The following is an 18,805-nucleotide window of genomic DNA, read 5'->3' on the forward strand; positions in this document are numbered from 1 at the left end:
ATGGAGAAATAATGCCAGTTTAAAAAATCTTATATGGCTCTCTGAAGACCATATAACTAGGCATGCCATACACAAAAACCATCTATAACACAAAAACCAGCCATCAATATTCTAATCTACCAATTTGCTACCATCAATCTAATCTAGCAATTAATTAAGCCTAGCTATCAATCTTGGCAGCACCCAAAAGAATCTAACAAAGTGATCAATGATATATATATATATATATATATATATATATATATACCCCAAGCTAGTCTAGCTAAACACATGACCTACAAAATCAAGTTCAAAAATGTTGCACGTCAAAAATCCACCTTCTACTCGATCTACATATACTGCCCCACAAAGTTTGCCCATTCAGCCCGGACTTCATTGATATCTTCTTGGGTATAAGTGTTGTCATTCCTTCGCTCCCACTGAAACAAGGCAAAAATGGAGTAGTAATTAAAAAGAAAATTCAACCCAAAATGAAGACATAATGAATCTAAGAAATGAATAAACAATATGCCCCTTAGGTAAAAAAGGCCAAGACAGCTCATGATATAAGTGCACAACTACATTAATTAGGAATCAAGCACATATACATAACCAGCAAAATGTCCTAAGCTAATTACACCCAAAACAGAATCTCCCAATGGCCTAAAGAAATTGCACTAGACCACTCATAAATTTGTTATTAATAATATAAGTGCATAACTACATTAATTAAGAATCAAGCTGAAATCAACCTCAAATTCACACAAGTGATCATCAAACAGGGGCCTAGCTATATAACATGTCCACTTCCACAAGTTTGAAAGAATCCACCCAGTATTCCCAATCTGCATGCACCCAAAACACTCTCCTAAGCTAATTTGTTTCCTTTTATTTCTTTACTACATTTCCAATTTTTCAGCCACAAAACAAATAAAAGAATTTCAACATTTCCAAGTAAAAGACAATTTTCATATCACTGCTCAGAGTTCACATGACCAACATAATGTTAAGTTACTTATACTTCACTAATGCATACCTTAGTCACAAAAGCTAAGCTCTGGAGCAGGGGCTACAGCTGATGAAGAGCATGGCAATGTGCAACTGACTGCATCAGGTTTCCGTTTAGAATGTCCATTTGAACATATTACATGTGAAGCTGGTGGTTGACAATTCGAACCACGTGTTCCCCTGAGCAACGAACATTCAGTATTTTTAGTGTTCATTACAATCATAATCAGTGTAAAAACAAAAAATGGATAACCAAATACCATGAGGCTGCAGCTGGAAGAGCAATAGATCTACCAGAGCTTCCATTTGGAGGAGAACCTCTAATAAGGCTTCCAGTATTCTGCAATATAAAAAAACAAAAAACAAAATCAAAACAAGAATATATGCCTCAAAAATAGCACAACTAATATTCAGCTAAATATCACAACTCTGCAACTTGATAGTCACATCTACTAAATAAAGAAAAATTTAACTTCCATTTCAGATTATTCCTCCAGAATTTTAATCAAATACACCTAAACTATATCAAGGCAAAACAAGAACGCAAATAAAAAACAATAGCATCCAGCTCATTCTTACAGTTCCATAACTTTGTAGTAAATATATGACACTTACACTTGAACCATTTTTAATAATAGGTTGTCCAGCAGAAGCAGAACTACTGTTACAATAATCATCTAGTGGCAGAGGCAACACACTCCCTGAACATCATTGCATACTGTGTGCAGCACCAGTAATTTGTTGTACTCTACTCCTTTAAACCATTATGCAAGTTAATTAATCATCCAATCAAAACACTACCAGAAGTTATAAAAAGCAGAAAGCAATGACAAGTATATTAAAGTTACACAAAAATCTTCATTAAAGCATTTTAATGAATATTAAATCTTTTTAACCTTTATCTCCACAAACACCTCTCATCAATAATCATAAAGGAATGACATGAAGTCACAATAAATACCTTTTCCGAATCCTCCTGAATACTGATAAATTATAACCATCAACAAGACAAGTAACAATATAGCACTCTTATCATTTAACAAAATATTGGCCGGGATAGAGAACTAAATTAGTGTATGCAGATATTATTTCATCTAAATTAGTGTATGCAGATATCATTTAACACCCCACACCCCCACATCCAAGAAAAATGTTGCATGTAGCTGTCCGAGTAATCAGAGCCCAATGTAAAGCGAGCAGCGAAGAGTGGAAATATTCTTGTGTTTGACAGAGGGTGCATACTTGTGCAGTTTCCTATAAACACACCCAATTTGGCTGAGTTCTTGCGTATATATGGAAAAACATATAGCAGTACGCAATTTTTTAAGTTATAACATAAATTTTAAGATACAAGGTTACAAACTCCTTTTTAGGTTGGTCTTTCATCACTACCAGAAAGTCCTACAATGCAAACATGATATCGTTGTGTCCTTTACATCACTAGAGAGGATTGGAAAAATATATTTTCACCTGACAGCCATTTCTAATGTGGCACTTTATAAACCCAGGACTAGAGCCCATTGCATGTTCACTCTGTTCAAACTTTTGTAAATTAGTCTTCTAAACAAGATAGCACACAATTATGTAATTTCATGATTATTTAAAACTTGGAACAAGCATGATTATTTAAACTGTATGTAATTTCAGGATGAAAAGTGGGAAAATCATAACATTTCATTTTCCAGAAGTGGAAATTATAATTAAATACAAGGTTCACCTGAAGATGGAGTCCTCAGATTTGTAGTTCCCCCATGAACAGGGGACTTTTGGGAGGTAGGTGTTCCAAAATTCTCCAGTGGGCTTCCTAGATCTGAGAAATTACCTCTTTCAGAACTTAATGGCCCTTTTAACTCCATGCTAGCATTGCTACTAATTCCACGAGTGGCTTGATATGGAGTATCAATTTCACCAGCAACACGCCGTCGATTATCCCACCGAAAACTCCATGATGGTGAATATATGGCATTCCTGCGCAATGTTTCACCTCCAGTTCTGTTTGGGTGGGTTGTTTCCCTTGCAGCAACACAACAAGCTGACCCCATGATTGCCCAGATATTGAAAGTCTATTGCAGTGGCTAGCAGACCACAATAGAATGCACAGAGAATAAAGACAACACTAAAAGTCCCTGTAATGGACAAAAAAAGGTCAAAGAAAAACAATCACAATTTGACTTTATCATTCACAGGAATCACAACTAAAAGAGCAATTGCATATAAGCAGGGAGGTAAAAAGAAAAAAGAAGAGCAATTGCAATTCCAAGAAATATACGCACACAAGAAATTTCAAAAACTGCTTTAAACCATTTTCTCACAGAGAACTGAAATGCTACTCCCCTGAAAAGTACAAAAAGGGAAAAAGATTTAGTCTGTCGTTCATGCTTAAGAACCCAAATCCAAAATTTAAAATAAAATATCAATATGAGCCCTTCCTTATGAAAGGAAAATGCAAATAAATTGCTGCCACATTATCTGTTGTACCCAATTAACTGCAGCACTATTTGGTGTATTCAATTCCCATGTTATATACTTATATGCTTAATTTGCTGCAGCATAATTTGTTGTATTGAATTGGCTTGTAAAGGAACATTATACACATTATTGCATTCTGACTAGAAAACTTAATGCAATGGCCACATATTAATACCAAGAAACAAACTCATTCCTGATTGATACCACCGAAACCCATAACATTAAACAACATATGGTTGCTTTAAATGAAGCATACTATATGGTAGCAAGTAAAAGTGAGGTTTAGTTCAACATTTACTCATTGAGTATAAAGTCCACCCACTCCTTTAGCTTCAAATTCAAAAATGAAACCAAACCAGATCAAATTGAAACCATACACACACACCAAAAAGAAAAAAAAAATTACAACAATTTGGGGAAAAAAAATTAAGAATCAAGTAAAGTAATAACGAGCCTAATAGATACAGAAACAACAATCCTAAATAAATAACATTTTCTATGGATCCAATAATCATCAAAAATCAGAAGAATAAAAACTTCCTAGCAGCTAGAACTAGCAAAATCTGAAAGCATTTCACCTAGACAAGCATTCAAAACTTGGATTAGAAGGTCATAGCTGGCTGTTGGCTGCAAAGCTCAACAATAATGCGTACAAAAAATTAGAGAATAAACCTAGGGTTTGCAAAACTGTTCGAAGTGAAGGAAAACAGAAATGGAAAAGCCAAAATGGATAGAAAAGGGAAAGTCGCCGAGAATCACCTTTATTAGGGTTTCAGAGAGCGAGGAAGGTCTTCCTCTTTGTCCTCAGAATAAGAGAGGTGACGTGCAGATGGAGAGCGAGGGACAACGTCGGAGATGGAGATTGACGCGCGATGAGGACGGAGATTGATGCGCTAGAGGGAAGATCGATCGGTGAAGCCAGAGGACTGAGTTGAGGAGGGAAGATCAATCGATCGATGAAGACTAAGTTGTGGGCTAAGTGTGTGTGTGTGAGTTTCTGAAAGGTGAAGTCAGAGGGCTTTGACCCAAAAAGGCCTAAGGCGCGCGATATGTTTCATTAACGCGGTCATGGACTTGTCAAATAGAAAGACCCGCAAAATTTTCTATTTTTGTGAAACTTGCCCAACACAACGGTATTCCCTAATACTATTGTCTGTTAATTGTTAGGAAAAATTATCAAACCAAATACCATGAGATAATATATATTAACAATAATGCTAGTTGTCCCACATTTTTTTTCCCACATTTGTATCCCACCTGATGTGTCATTACTTTATTGGAAGGGTATTTCCTTTTTCTTTTTTAGGTTTTATTTTTTAATTTGTAGTGTCCAATGTATGAATGCCATGTAAGATGGTATGAAATTGTGGTATAAAAATGTGGTAAGTGTAGCATTACTGATATATTAATATAACGATTTGTTAAAAACCGTTGTGTGGTAAATTAAGATAACGGCAAAAATACAAAACGTTGTCTATTGACCGATGTCTATTACGTTTTTTGTAGTAGTGTATATGCATTTTTTATCAGGCATAGTACGTTATCTTTCCAAAATTACGTATCAATATTTGACTTGCACACAATAACACTTACTTATTTTGGACCAAAACCGAAAAAAATTAAGATCTTCAACTTTGCAACGTGTTTCTTAAAGATCTTCAATAAATTAAGATCATCTCTATCATTAATTAATTACGAATATCACTACAAATATGAATAATTTTATACAAAAATATAAAGGTCTTATTGAAAATTTAAACAAATTTAATTCTCACTCCGTGAACCAAACACTATATATGAAGTTTATAGAAAAGAAAAAATAATAAATGATCGAGGATCAAGACAGATCAAGGATCATAAATATTAATTGTTGATTGTTATCCAAAAAAAAAAAAAGAATTGTTGATTCGTTTCCAAATAATATTCCAGTACTGTGAGCCTTTGGATGGAGACATCCAGTGGAGTACATAGAAAAGACAAAATGTGGGGAACATCCGAAGCCGCCAACGGATTTCCCGAGATCGATCACAAATTCCGTCCATAAATACAACAACGTACTTTACCTCCCCCCCAACTTAATTGATTCATTTATATATACTGCTTTCATAGCCTCTTTAATTCTTATCTTTCTTTCTATGCTATTGAAGTCTCTACAACTACAAGACTCATACCTTGTTCTTGTTCTTCTGGTTTTGGTATGGTATTGGCAGTTTTTGGTACATGAATTTGTGATTCAATTCCTTACTGTTTTTGATGGTTAAATACAGTTTGTATGATGTTGAACAAATTATATGCAGAATTTTGAAGCTATAACTTGTACCTGAATCGCTGTTTGAGATGTCTCCGAGTGCCTCGGATCATGTTTGTCTTAATGGAAGCGCAATGAGTGTTGAGACAGCAGGCACGCTGTTTGAAATGTTGGAGGACTCGGATATTGTGAGGTTGATGGACAGGGCTAGGCCCATAAACGTGGAGAGGAAGAGATCCTTTGATGAAAGGTCATGGTGCAGTATCAACAGTCCAAGATCAAACAATCACTATGACTCACATCCCATGGTTGCGGATGCATGGGACACCTTGAGGCGCGCTGTCGTTCACTTCCGTGGCCAAGCTGTTGGCACCATCGCTGCACTCGACCATTCTGTCGAAGAACTCAACTATGATCAGGTAAGAGCTTCGATCAGTACTAATGACACAAATGGTAGATGTTTTTAAATGACACAAATTTTGGTATGTGACAGGTGTTTGTTAGAGACTTTGTGCCAAGTGCTTTGGCATTTTTGATGAATGGGGAGTATGAAATAGTGAAGAATTTTCTATTGAAAACACTTCGGCTGCAATCGTGGGAGAAAGTAGTGGACGAGTTCAAACTTGGAGAAGGGGTAATGCCAGCGAGTTTCAAAGTGCTCCATGAACCAGTAAGAAATCTTGAAACTTTAACTGCAGATTTTGGTGAGAGTGCAATAGGAAGAGTAGCTCCTGTTGATTCTGGGTTTTGGTGGATTATATTGCTTCGTGCTTACACAAAGTCTACAGGGGACACTTCACTCGCTGAAATGCCTGACTGCCAAAATGGCATGCGCCTTATTCTCACCCTCTGTCTCTCTGAAGGCTTTGACACTTTCCCAACTCTGCTCTGTGCTGATGGCTGCTGTATGATTGATCGCAGAATGGTCAGTCAATATGTATTCATTTTGCACTTTATGATTTTAATTTAAATATCATAATGTTAAATAATCACATGAGTACCCAATTCAAATTACAGGGTGTATATGGCTACCCAATTGAAATTCAAGCACTGTTCTTCATGGCTTTGAGATGTGCTCTGGTTTTGCTCAAGCAAGACAATGTGGGGAAGGAGTTTGTGGAGCGAATAACAGACCGTCTCCATGCTCTAAGTTATCACATGAGGAGATATTTTTGGCTGGACCTGAAGCAGCTCAATGATATCTATCGCTATAAAACAGAGGAGTACTCTCACACTGCAGTCAACAAGTTCAACGTAATGCCCGATTCGCTTCCAGATTGGGTTTTCGATTTCATGCCGAGTCGTGGTGGTTACTTCATTGGAAATGTGAGCCCTGCGAGGATGGATTTTCGCTGGTTCTGCTTGGGCAATTGTGTGGCAATCTTATCATCTTTGGCAACACCTGAGCAATCTGATGCCATAATGGACCTTATTGAATCGCGTTGGGAAGAGTTGGTTGGGGATATGCCATTGAAGATCTGTTATCCAGCTATAGAAAGCCATGAATGGCGAATTGTCACCGGCTGTGACCCCAAGAATACTCGGTGGAGTTACCACAATGGGGGCTCTTGGCCAGGTAAACATTTAATATGTAAATCTTCCACATGTATAATAAATTAAGGGTTCGATTCCTTCTAACATAATTTTGTGATGCAGTGCTTTTGTGGCTGTTGACCGCGGCGTGTGTAAAGACTGGGCGTGCCCAAATTGCAAGACGAGCCATAGAACTTGCAGAAAGCCGGTTGTCGAAAGACAACTGGCCGGAGTATTATGATGGGAAGCTTGGGAGGTACATTGGGAAGCAGGCACGTAAGTTTCAGACATGGTCGATTGCAGGGTACTTGGTGTCTAAGATGATGCTGGAAGACCCTTCCCATTTGGGGATGATATCATTAGAGGAAGACAAGCTAATGAAGCCCCTTGTTAAAAGATCGGCTTCATGGAGCTCTTAGATCATTCTTCACTTTCTTGTTATATATGCTTCCATTCCAAACATTAAGCAAATACTTAAGTTGGACATGTTAACTTTTCGATTGAAATTTTTGAAGCACCACATTAAAGAACTTCTAGTTTATACTTTATACTTTCTCTTTTTCCATTTTCTGCTCTAAGTATACTTTACAAATGTTTAGAGACACATAGGCTTCCTGCATTTAGGCTAAGCATTGCTGCATATATTGTCCAATTCATCCTTCAGAACAAGCATTGGTGTCTCTTGGGCAAGTCTGTAAATGGAAGAAAGTCACTTCTCACTGCACGGTGCTGAGGAGGTGGTATATACAACAATGGAGGCCATTCTTGAGGCTTAGGAATAGGACAAAGGCTCATTTCATTGAAATCTGTGTTGTTTGACCCACACTTATCTTTGGTTTTACCTGAATTCCCACTTTTTGTAGCTATTTGGAAAGTAGCAAGGAAACAGCAAGTATTAAAACCAGCGTAATATTCGAGCACATACTTCGTTTCTACAAAATGAACATAAGATCATAAATGAAGAAGGTTTAACTGGGGGATGAAATTGAGTAAATGTGATTCGCAAGAATATGGATTCAACCGGGGGATGAAAAAATGAAGTTATTCCTACCACATCATCAATTTAACAGATTAAATGACATAATTAACCGAAAAAAATAAAATGAGACAAAGAAGTCATTTATAGGTAATAAAGTGAAACATTTAGATAGTAACGTGAGATTTGAAAAATACCTCAAAATAGAGTTGGTATTTTTGACCGATGAACCTAAAAAACCGCCATTGATCTAAACAGATCAATTAGCTTATTTTTGTGCATTTTCAACTTTGGTTGGCGGAAAGGACCGAACCACAACCATCGGTGGTCGGAAGCGGCATGGAAAACCACCCCTCGCAAAACACCGAACAATAGAACCGCCCCACCAAATACTGTCGACCGATCCCAAAAAGTCGATAATTGACATTAACCAGTTCTTTTAGGTTTTCTTATTTTCGTTGACTTTGTGCTGATTTAGCTTTTTTTCTTAGTATGTTATAAAAGTAGCATTTTTAAAATTTGAATTTGGGTGTGGAGGCAAGTTTATTTTCGTTTCAGTTTGTGGTTTAAATTAATGGTGGGAATTTTTTCGCAAGTCTATATACTCGAAAGTCGGAACGCAAAGAAACACGATCAGCAATACTGAATCTCCACCTAATGTTAAAATTGACCTTTTCTCCTTCGTTATTCTTCAAGCTACAGATCCTAAGGTCTTTGTGGTGTCGTTTAGTGGATAAGAAGGAAACCCAGAAAGTCGTTTTACTGCTGGGGCAAAATTTCATCTCATTCAGTGCGTGAGGACGAGAGTGAGAAAGAGGTGTGCAGGAATCTTGTCGTTCGGTTTCGGAGACTCGATTTGTACGGTGTCGTTTGTCGAAGGTTACGATGTTGAAACCAACCCAAATGCCCCAAAATCCGAAGTCAAATGTGTGCTCAGTTCAAAGGCCTAAGCAGATCAAAATGAACTCTTTCCCAGTTCCAGATGAGATTTCCCTCAAAATTGTTTCATTACTGCAGGTGAGGCCCTTGATGATTTCATTTTCTTTTCGTTTTTTTTGTTAACTTACAGAGAATCTTCAAACGAAGGTATGGGATGTATGTGCGTTGGGCAGTTGCTCTAGGTTTTGGAGGGAACTATGTAGGGCAGATTGCATATGGGAACCACTGGTCCGAGAGAGATGGCCTTCTCTGTTTGATGGGTCGTCTTCTTCTTCTGCAACCAAAAAACCCATGTCCAAGGTACTCTGCCTGTTCACTGTTCACTTTATAATACACTCAGTTTGTTATACCATTTTTTTTGTAATTGCAACTTGTTTTATTTTTTTGGTGATAACCAACCCTTCATATGTTAACTTATCAATCAATTGATTTAATTACTCATAATTTCAGTTTGTGATGCCACCTCTAATGAGATATCTATGATTGCTTATGAAGGAAAACGGTATATTTCATTATAGTCCATCATGTTTGTAGGTCTATATTTGTACAGACAGTTTTGCTTAATGGATATTTAAGTATTGCCTTTTTTCAATCATTTCATTGAAAGGAAAGGGTAATGTTCTCATCTACAAATTAAAATGCTACAGGGGTGGAGGAACTTTTACGTGGAGGTGCATAATGAGAAGGTGGCTAAAGCTACCTCGGCAATTCAGTTTGTGCAGAAATGTGCATCATCTGGATCAATTGAGGTTAGACAGTATAATATAGCAATGGAAAACCTTCGCACATTGCAACTTGGGTATAAGGATGTGGAAATGATCTTTTTCAAACCAGAGCTTCCTGTGTTAGTTAACCTGCTTGGCTTGCATTACTGCATATGTTGGCTTCGGGTGCCGGTATATACTTTTACCACTATTGATTATATGGCATAGGGTTCTATGTTACATTTATTTTTCTTTGAATTGCATGAATACTCTATTATAGCCTTGTATTGAATACTTTGTTATATCCTTTTACATTGAATACATTGTTATAGCTGCTCTGTGTCCTCAAAATGGCAGATTGTTTCCAGATGTTTGTTCCAACATGGCCAAACTTACAAAATGTGCCATGTGCTATGTTTTTCAAAGTTATGGAAAATATGCTTATAACCTATTATAAGCAAATGGGTTTGACAGCTAGCAGTTACACTCTGCTAACTGGATGTGACAATTAGCAGTAGCGGTTGTTAGTATTCTGCTAACTTTAAGTTATTAAATTAGATTTCTAATAAGGTTGTTAGAAAATGGATGTGACAGTAGTTACAAACTCATCTAGATTAGCTCCTCTGGCTGTGTTTAAGGAAACCTCTTTACTCTTGAGCTCAATTGAAATTCACTTCAGAGAGTACAAGTCATTTTCTCATATTCCCTTTCTCTTTTCCTTTCATTGGGTTTTCTGTGTTTTATTATGTTTGGAATAACTGTAAATGTTGATTTCCCTTAGCTTTACACATGCAGCAGACCTGCACATGTATACAACTCTTAATTTCTCTCAAAGAAAACAAGTGGAATGTTATCTTGAACATTTGGAAGCTAGAGTGCAGAAAGCATTTGATAGAACAATTGTCCATATATTTGAAAGCTACGAATTCTATGGTTGTTTATTTTTTTCATGCTAACACTTGTGCTCCTGTCCGTGAGAGTGCATATTATATGTGTTTTATTGCTGGCCTAACCTAATGGGCTTTTGACAAATAAATAATAATCAGAAATATCAAAATATAACATTTTCAGTCCCATATTTGCAACTATTGATTTTAGATATGTTTAGTTGTTAAAATACATAATTGGCAGGACAAATGTCTCTTGAAAGGACTTCGGAGGAGCAAGATTTCAGAGCGGAAAGCTCTTGTTAAGTGGTGGAAGGTAGGGGGAAGAACACTCAATGGGGATCGCAAGCGAGATGAGGTTCTTTCTCGTCACTTCTGTTTGGCAGATATGGCAATGACCAAAGAAGATCAGGTTCTGATGGTGATTTATCGAGGGGTCTTTAATGAGGTACTCCGTGTTCAGATATGTGTTGATGGTCCCTTGTGTACACATTGGTCCATCACTCCTGCCAAAACACACAGAGAATGGTTTAGAGGATTGGACTAGTAAAAATGTTTTGTATACGTGCATAATGTCTCTCTAGTTCTTGTCCAGTGATTTATATTTTGCTGCATATGATGTGTGTATACACAACTTCTTTTGGTGTATGATCTATGTATAAATTAACTTCTTTTGGTAGCGTTATGTGAATTTGCTTGGCATTTGTCTTCTTTATTTGAATGTAGGTCTTCTTTGTCAAGTCTATTTATGAGTTTAGATTGATGTTTTTTCTTTGAGAAAAGACTATCGTTTATTTGTTTTGCGAGTGTTACAGTTGAACCAGAAGGTCCAGCACAGATAAATGTGAAGAGGATAAAAAAAGTTGGGACCAGAGCAATGATTTTGTCTGCCAATATGCTGAATTTTTGCTAGTTGGACGCATTTATCTTTAGATTCTTAACGATCTTCAAAAATATATCAACTTAAATTTTGGGGAGACTAATGTAGAGGACTCGTTGCAAACAAGCAATGACCATGAAAATGTTCCAGTTCTTCAACAACGGCTATTACTACCATCTCCAATTAATCAGTCTATTAAAAGATCGTTTGCCATATTTTTCAGGAAAAAAATTAAAGAAAATGAAGTTGGGGGAGTGGGTGAAAATGAAAAGGTAAGTGGTTGGATAACTTTTGGATCTGAGGGCTTTTTCAGAAGGGATTTAAATAAGTGAAGAAGGGCAATAACTGAGGCCATTTTTTGTTCTTTGTTTTTGCATTCAAATTAATTTTTGTTAAAAAAATAAAGTTCCCTCATATTTATTCATCTGTGGCCTGTGGGTGAAGCATGAAGCCATGAACTACGAAACATTTTACTGAGGGAGTGAGGGGTAATGGTTCAGTAATTTCGATTATTTTTACCTTGTTGATGTTGAGCATTTTACCAAAGAAACGCGGATCACGACAGTAACTCTGGTAGGTTCCGTGGGTTCGTCTATAAATGACACTTATGTTGTGGTACCACTGATGTGGCGCGATACCACTGATGTGGCGCGATACTACTGGCTGAGTGACGAGGCACTCAGTCACAAAATGGTATAGCCGGATCTCCTCTTTCTCCAGCGGGCTACAGATCCTGCAAAAGCGTCTGACCAACGACGCTGATTGTCAAATCTTCAAGTCAAAGGTGTAGATGCACTTCTGCTGCGTCTGCATGAACTGCTCTACTGCACCGAATCACCCATCCTGTGAGTAAAGTGGGTTGTTGAGAAGCCGATCGGGTAGTTGAACCGCCCAAATACCCAAACCCGACTCAAAACCCCAGACTTGACACGCACTCTCTCTCATTCTCAAGTTTCAAGCAAGTGTAACAGCGCAGCTCGAAGCTGAAACTGAAAGTGAGAGGAAATAAGGGAGGCAAAGGTCCGACCCACTTCGTGGCGACATGGGTCCGGCGACAGCCGCCGAAGATAAAAGCTTTCATTGCGGTGGTGTCGGGAATGGTGGCGTTGGTGGTCCTCCGAATGATCGTACACGACCACGACAACCTCTTTGTTGCCGCCGAGGCCGTTCACGCCCTCGGAATCTCCGTCCTCGTCTACAAGCTCATGAAGGAGAAGACTTGTGCCGGTAATGCCCAAATAGCTTTCGGGTTTTGTACATTTGGAGCTCTAGTATTTCGGGTTTTTCTACATTTTGATTTTGGTGGTTTTGAGTAATTGCAGGACTTTCGCTCAAGTCGCAGGAACTAACAGCAATGTTTCTGGCTGTAAGGCTGTATTGCAGTTTGGTGATGGAATATGATATACACACACTACTTGATACAGCAACATTGGTGACAACGCTTTGGGTTATTTATATGATTCGTTTTAAACTCCGGTCCAGCTATATGGATGACAAAGACAACTTTGCCATTTACTACGTGGTCAGTCCCTCTCTCTTTTTTTTTTGAGTCGAGTCTGCTAATATTGGTGCATGAACTTTTTTGGGCATTAGCAATATAGTAATGTCCATTTGGTTTGAACTTTGAAAGTATGTTATGTCACTTGGAGGTTGTTACCCTTTTAATTTTGTGTTTGTTGATTAGATAGTGAGTGCTTTGGGGAAGTTATGCTTAATTAGGATAATTGTTATTTCATATGTGGATGATTTTTCTTTGGCAAAACTTCTATCTGACCAAAAACTGAAAGTGTATTTGAACTAATGAACTGAACTTTGCTAAAACTTTATATCACGCTCTATTCGGGACAGCACATGTAATGCTCTCTCTATCAGAATTTCTATTTTCTAGTCAAGGAAAGAAAAATTGTAAAAATTGAAGCATGATAATTTCCTAAAAATTACTTATGGGCATCTTATACAGATAAGATACCCGATTGGATAATATTGTGTACCAATTTATGTTCTGGGATTTACATATACCTATAATTGCTGTTATAATTGAAATTTAGAACGATTTTTTTTTATTGATACATTGATCTTAATTATAAAGTAATGAGAGTTTGAACTGGGTTTTATTTAGAATGTTGTCTCGATAGTTCTTTTTTTTTTTTTTTTTTTTTTTTTTCTGGGCTTTCCATATTCATTATCCTACTGATTTCTTACCTTGATGTAGGTGATACCATGTGCTGTGCTTTCTTTAGTCGTTCATCCCTCAACACGGCATTTTATTGTAAACAGAATTTGCTGGGCTTTCTGTGTTTATCTTGAAGCTGTGTCAGTGTTACCCCAGCTTCGGGTCATGCAGAATACAAAGGTATGATACAATGACATGCATGCCTTGTATTCTGTAATTGAATGGTTTTTCCTGCTTCTCAAGTGATTTTATTTAACAAAAGGAGATTTGGCAGTTTTCATTTTTTTTTTGCAGTAATGCCTTTTGAATTTAGAGAAACAATATGAAGATAAATGATCTTTTGCATTATTTTTATTTTTCTTCCCATCCTTTTTCTTTTCTAATCTAAATTTTTTCAGATTGTCGAACCGTTTACGGCACATTATGTTTTTGCACTGGGAGTTGCACGGTTCTTGAGCTGTGCACATTGGGTCCTCCAGGTTTGACAATGCAGCTTAAAACTCCTTTAGAATTGATGTCTGTTACTATGTATACCATGTACTTTGGAAGAAATTAAGCATTATGAATAACTTTGCGACAAGCTAATGTATGTTCTTATTTTCTGTTCTTTAAAAGTATTCATGATACAGGATGTCAGAAAACATAGTGTTATGCGTATTGTTTTTTAGCAAATTTGGAAAATTGCATTGAATCTCATTGGTTCTTACTACTGATCATGTATCCACACTCAGACACACACTCTTTTGGATATGCTGCTGTCTTTATTCTACTTGTTTTTGGCTGAATATCATGTGCTATTTATAAGCTAGAGGATTGACAACTCTATCTGTTATTTACTTTGTTGAAGGTTGACCTAAGCCGATAGTCATTACCATCCAATAAAATTTAAATTTATAGGTCTTTAAGATCATTGCATTTGATGAGGTTGACTCTTCTCAATCTTCTTTTCCATTAACTTAGCCTTGACAAATCTTTCTTGGTTGGAAGTGTTCTGCTCCTACATGACCCACAAATTAATATTTCTGCTAAGCATGGTTCTAAGCATATATAAGCAAATAGTAGTCTTGATATTAATACGTAGGTAGAAATGACTAACTAGCATACTCTGTCTAAGATTATGTCTGCCTTGTTTGGCACAGGTATTGGATTCTGGAGGACGCATATTGACCACTTTAGGTTATGGGTTGTGGCCCTGTTTGGTGCTTCTCTCAGAAATTGTCCAGACTTTCATACTTGCAGATTTTTGCTATTACTATGTCAAAAGGTCAGTACAGTTATGTAGTGTACTAATATATTAATGTATTCTTATTTTGTTACATGCCATCTCTTTTTTGTTTGTTAATTTACACTTGTATGTGTGTACCCCGGATGAGACTACCCGGGTATTGATCTCTTGATCTCATCCTCCACCCTTGTTCTTACTTATTACACTGGGAGGAGCTGCCATGGGGCCCAAGGGCTACTGCAACATGCCATCTCTCATATATTTGCTTGATGATGAGCTTTTCCAAATCAATGCTATTATTCTGGTTGCAGTGCTGTTGATGGACAACTTGTTCTACGCCTACCCTCTGGAGTGGTGTAGCCTTATAAACCTTCACAGTGCAAGATCAGGAAGCTGCTTCCACGAAGTAATCGGAAATTTGGGAAAGTGTCTTCCTGCTCTTTTAGCACGTTTTGTTTTCTGATGCGGTTATTAAGAGTTAAGACAATGGTGGAGTTATGAGGAGTGAACTGTAAAGCTGGGGGGATGCAATGATTATGTACACAAGTTAATGGAGTCTCGCACCAGTCAGGTTTACAATGTAGACTTAAGGTTTGGATGGTCTCTTCTTAGCAGTTAGCATGATGCGTGTGAGAGGCTATCTTCACAGTTTTGTTTCTGCAATTAGTTTTGAAGTGTTTTATTAAATTATCAGTTGGATTTCTAGTCTTCTGTCCTCTCTCTCTCTCTCTCTCTCTCTGTGAATGTGAAAGAGCTTAATTGTTGATGCTTATTTTCTTTTCTGCCAAGATTTTGTGTGTGCAAACAACAAAGATTTTGTGTGCTGGAAGAGCAGCAACAAGCAACAAATTGCGGATGGCATGTTGTGGGCTAAAAGGGGACCCGTGAGAACTTTCAACTTTACATACAAACCGCAGGCTGAGGAGGCTGCTCATGGAAACTACAGCTACACAGCCTACACGTACACAGGAGTAGACAAGTGAATCAATCATAGAATGCGATATTTTTATAAAGTAACACGTGGCACTGTGGCAGCTTGGCGTGTACAGCTGCAGCGCACCTTACATGGAGTTGACAGCTAGTCGTCACTCATACCAAATATGCTCATTTTCTTTAACCAAAAAGAGAAAAAAACAAGAATAATAAACTGTAATCGTAGGTTTTTCTCTCTCTTCAATGGTCATTCATTGAAGGAAAATATTTGGGTCACCCCTAGGGGGTACCCCAAGGTCCACCCTCCCCCCCAAAATAACAATTTCGGTAATGCTGGCGCATGATCGGAACCGTTCACTTTTTAGATCACCTATTATAGATCATCTCTGCAAAAAATCAAATCAATCGGAAATCGTTTGATTATATAACTGTTGTCAATTAAGTAGAAAAAATTGATGGTTTTCAATTAAAGAGTGATTTTTTGGCCAAACCGTTAATTTTTTCTATTTAATCAACAACAGTTATATAATTAAACGATTTCCGATTGAGTTGATTTTTTGCAGAGATGATCTATAATATGTGATGTAAAAAGTGAACGGTTCCGATCATGCGCCGTCATTACCGAAATTGCTATTTTGAGGGAGAGGTGACCTTGGGGTACCCCCAAGGGGTGACCCAAGTAGTGTCCTTCAACAAATATCTAATTCCTGTTGCCAATTTTATATGGCAACCTGGGAATTGGGTAAGTATTCTGTTCATCTGCAATTTGGTGTTTGTTTGTTTGGAAAAAAAAAAAAAAAAGAGAAACATTCGCTTCGCTTTAGATATTAGGACGTGGTTTGCCCTTTGCAGCGGTCTATTAGTTTATATTTCTTATTAGCTTTCAAATAAAAAGAAACGAAAGCATTTCAAATAATGTGTAGTTAGTAGTTAGTGTCATGGTTATATTGTAATTGGATTATCGAGTAGGTGAAATCAATTGATCAACCAAATATTTATATATATGCCGGGTCTCCTTACTTGTTATATTGTTTACATTGATATTGGATCAACCAATAATCATCTTGAATGTCCATTATTTGAATGAACAATGGTACGTGGATATTGGATAAGATATTTGCCAAATTGTGATTTGGCGTTTGTAATTAAAGGATGGAGCTAGCAGAGTGAGTACTACTTCTTGATTACTTTAATTAGCAGCAAGTAGTACTCCACTCCAGCTGTACGTGAGTTCCATTCCCATGCACTTGTGATAACACCATCACTGTCATTTTCCAAGGTGCACGTGGACTGTGGGGCTTGCATATATGCCAGGGGAGGGCAGACAATACGAATACGTTAAAGGTTTATATATACTTTATATAGGTAGCTAATGCATGTTAATATATATAGGACCTTCACTTGTAGAGCTGATTAGTTAATTTACTTGGGCATTATAATTAACCATTTTTATTAAGAAGCTTGGACTGAATCCCTGGAGAACCCTACGTACAGCAAAGGATATGGGTCCAATTAAGCCACCAATATATCATAATGCACTACTAATTTTTACTAACCACTTCGATCATATACAATTGTCTTAATTAATTGGTTTGGTAGTCCAACGAGTTGAGCTGGCCGAGGAATCCACTCATATAAATTAGGTAGCAAAAAGGTTAGTTCTATGACAAAAAAAGATCCATCATGCATTAATTCAGTAAGTAAACCTTGTAACGTACACAATGGGTAACTAAATTAAGCTAGCTAGCTTTAACATTTATGGTTTTTGATATTGAAACAAGTGTCAGTTTGCTAGCCTGCCAGAAATATCAATCAATTATCTTCAGGAATATTTGATTACTTTAGATGTACAATTAACCTCAGCCACTTGATTGTTAGCAATATATATATATATATAGCTGTCCACCCAAGATTTTTGTTTTTCTTCTGTGGCTAACTGCATTGAAGACTATTATAGATATTTGTCTACTTAAGATGTTTATTTTTGTGCATAAATTAATAACATCCACAGTTTATATACAATGCAATGTAAGCATCTTATTTATATATATAGTCTTGTTATCGACATTCACATTGTGCAAATGTCATATTTAACCGTCGGATCAGATCAATCAACATGATCCAAAGGTCAGATACGACGTTCGCATCCACACCTGATCGACGTTCGCATCCACTCCGCTTATATATATATTTTTAATATATTCCGAATATACCAAATGCAAATTAGAAATATTTGAAGAATTGATCGGATTGGTTGGCCGGTAACTAGAGATCAGCTTTCAATTTTCATTGTGATTTGTGCGTGTATATATCCAAATCCAATTAGCTGTCTAATTGACTCCTTGGTTGACCCCTGAAAGATAAGTTTCCATAACAGTGCAGACTGCAGAGTACGTTAATTAAATAAGTTTCTATATGTAGGTAGAATTCAGTAGATAACCATGAGCTAGCTAGTTAAAGCCTAATGCCTAAAGCCAAAAGCCAGAAGCCAGTTGGAAAGTGATGCCATCGACCCACAAAGCAATATTTAAAAAAAAAAAAAAAAAGAGAGAGAGAGAAATTAAATAGCTTCACTCATTCCAGATGATTCCAAAAGCTTTGAATTTTCTTCTTTTTAATTTGTTTACTTTAATATATTTTGGCTTAATTTGTTAGTAAATTTCCTTATTCTCCGCGTTCTTTTGTTATTTTGGCTGGCTTTCTAGTAATTTCCCTTCCTCTCTGTCTAGTCATATGTCATCGACTCATCATAATATCAGCACTATCTCCCACAGTCCCCTTATGAGTATGACCAACTTTTGGGCTATATAAATAAGGCTGCCATGCATCTCATAGTACGCACACACTATAT

The 18,805-nt window shown here is 37.0% G+C and overlaps 4 protein-coding genes across 5 annotated transcripts; 3 read left to right on the forward strand and 1 right to left on the reverse strand.

Annotated features, from left to right (window-relative positions):
• Positions 1 to 18: 18 nt before the first annotated feature.
• LOC147278092 (uncharacterized) lies at positions 19 to 4,253 on the reverse strand. The gene is made up of 6 exons (XM_086249510.1): positions 4,216 to 4,253; positions 3,261 to 3,321; positions 2,705 to 3,113; positions 1,248 to 1,327; positions 1,016 to 1,167; positions 19 to 419 (listed from the first exon to the last, which is right to left on the reverse strand). The coding sequence occupies exons 3-4, from the start codon at positions 3,027 to 3,029 to the stop codon at positions 1,308 to 1,310; spliced, it is 345 nt and encodes a 114-aa protein (XP_086105636.1). The 5' UTR covers positions 3,030 to 3,113; positions 3,261 to 3,321; positions 4,216 to 4,253; the 3' UTR covers positions 19 to 419; positions 1,016 to 1,167; positions 1,248 to 1,307.
• A 1,540-nt stretch (positions 4,254 to 5,793) lies between these two features.
• On the forward strand, positions 5,794 to 7,656 carry LOC147278093 (putative alkaline/neutral invertase B). The gene is made up of 4 exons (XM_086249509.1): positions 5,794 to 6,123; positions 6,198 to 6,629; positions 6,722 to 7,280; positions 7,361 to 7,656. Exons 1-4 carry the CDS (start codon positions 5,794 to 5,796, stop codon positions 7,654 to 7,656), a joined length of 1,617 nt encoding a protein of 538 aa, XP_086105635.1.
• A 972-nt stretch (positions 7,657 to 8,628) lies between these two features.
• On the forward strand, positions 8,629 to 11,436 carry LOC147278094 (uncharacterized). 2 transcript variants are annotated; one of them, XM_086251860.1, is made up of 4 exons: positions 8,629 to 9,230; positions 9,300 to 9,452; positions 9,800 to 10,048; positions 10,988 to 11,436. In XM_086251860.1, the coding sequence occupies exons 1-4, from the start codon at positions 9,099 to 9,101 to the stop codon at positions 11,288 to 11,290; spliced, it is 837 nt and encodes a 278-aa protein (XP_086107986.1). In that variant the 5' UTR covers positions 8,629 to 9,098; the 3' UTR covers positions 11,291 to 11,436. The 2 variants fall into 2 exon arrangements, with proteins under 2 accessions (XP_086107986.1, XP_086107987.1); XM_086251861.1 differs by having other exon boundaries at positions 8,635 to 9,230; positions 9,800 to 9,901.
• A 1,178-nt stretch (positions 11,437 to 12,614) lies between these two features.
• LOC147278095 (uncharacterized) lies at positions 12,615 to 15,759 on the forward strand. The gene is made up of 6 exons (XM_086250421.1): positions 12,615 to 12,850; positions 12,946 to 13,145; positions 13,836 to 13,976; positions 14,195 to 14,275; positions 14,936 to 15,060; positions 15,333 to 15,759. Exons 1-6 carry the CDS (start codon positions 12,721 to 12,723, stop codon positions 15,379 to 15,381), a joined length of 726 nt encoding a protein of 241 aa, XP_086106547.1. The 5' UTR covers positions 12,615 to 12,720; the 3' UTR covers positions 15,382 to 15,759.
• The last annotated feature ends 3,046 nt before the right edge of the window (positions 15,760 to 18,805 follow it).

This window comes from Dryas octopetala, chromosome 7, assembly GCF_963921425.1.
Source record: "Dryas octopetala chromosome 7, drDryOcto1.1, whole genome shotgun sequence".
Classification (NCBI taxonomy): domain Eukaryota; kingdom Viridiplantae; phylum Streptophyta; class Magnoliopsida; order Rosales; family Rosaceae; genus Dryas; species Dryas octopetala.

What these genes read in the sequence shown, in the direction of transcription:
- LOC147278093 (XM_086249509.1), top strand. Translation starts at nt 5,794, where the DNA reads ATGTCTCCGAGTGCCTCGGATCATGTTTGTCTTAATGGAAGCGCAATG. An exon ending in GTATGATTGATCGCAGAATG is followed by an intron (nt 6,630 to 6,721) that starts GTCAGTCAATAT and finishes TTCAAATTACAG; the next exon opens with GGTGTATATGGCTACCCAAT. An exon ending in CAATGGGGGCTCTTGGCCAG is followed by an intron (nt 7,281 to 7,360) that starts GTAAACATTTAA and finishes TTTGTGATGCAG; the next exon opens with TGCTTTTGTGGCTGTTGACC.
- LOC147278092 (XM_086249510.1), bottom strand. Translation starts at nt 3,029, where the DNA reads ATGGGGTCAGCTTGTTGTGTTGCTGCAAGGGAAACAACCCACCCAAAC. An exon ending in TCTGAGGACTCCATCTTCAG is followed by an intron (nt 1,328 to 2,704) that starts GTGAACCTTGTA and finishes TTTATATTGCAG; the next exon opens with AATACTGGAAGCCTTATTAG.
- LOC147278094 (XM_086251860.1), top strand. Translation starts at nt 9,099, where the DNA reads ATGTTGAAACCAACCCAAATGCCCCAAAATCCGAAGTCAAATGTGTGC. An exon ending in AAATTGTTTCATTACTGCAG is followed by an intron (nt 9,231 to 9,299) that starts GTGAGGCCCTTG and finishes CTTCAAACGAAG; the next exon opens with GTATGGGATGTATGTGCGTT. An exon ending in CCAAAAAACCCATGTCCAAG is followed by an intron (nt 9,453 to 9,799) that starts GTACTCTGCCTG and finishes AAAATGCTACAG; the next exon opens with GGGTGGAGGAACTTTTACGT.
- LOC147278095 (XM_086250421.1), top strand. Translation starts at nt 12,721, where the DNA reads ATGGTGGCGTTGGTGGTCCTCCGAATGATCGTACACGACCACGACAAC. An exon ending in GAAGGAGAAGACTTGTGCCG is followed by an intron (nt 12,851 to 12,945) that starts GTAATGCCCAAA and finishes GAGTAATTGCAG; the next exon opens with GACTTTCGCTCAAGTCGCAG. An exon ending in GTGCACATTGGGTCCTCCAG is followed by an intron (nt 14,276 to 14,935) that starts GTTTGACAATGC and finishes TGTTTGGCACAG; the next exon opens with GTATTGGATTCTGGAGGACG.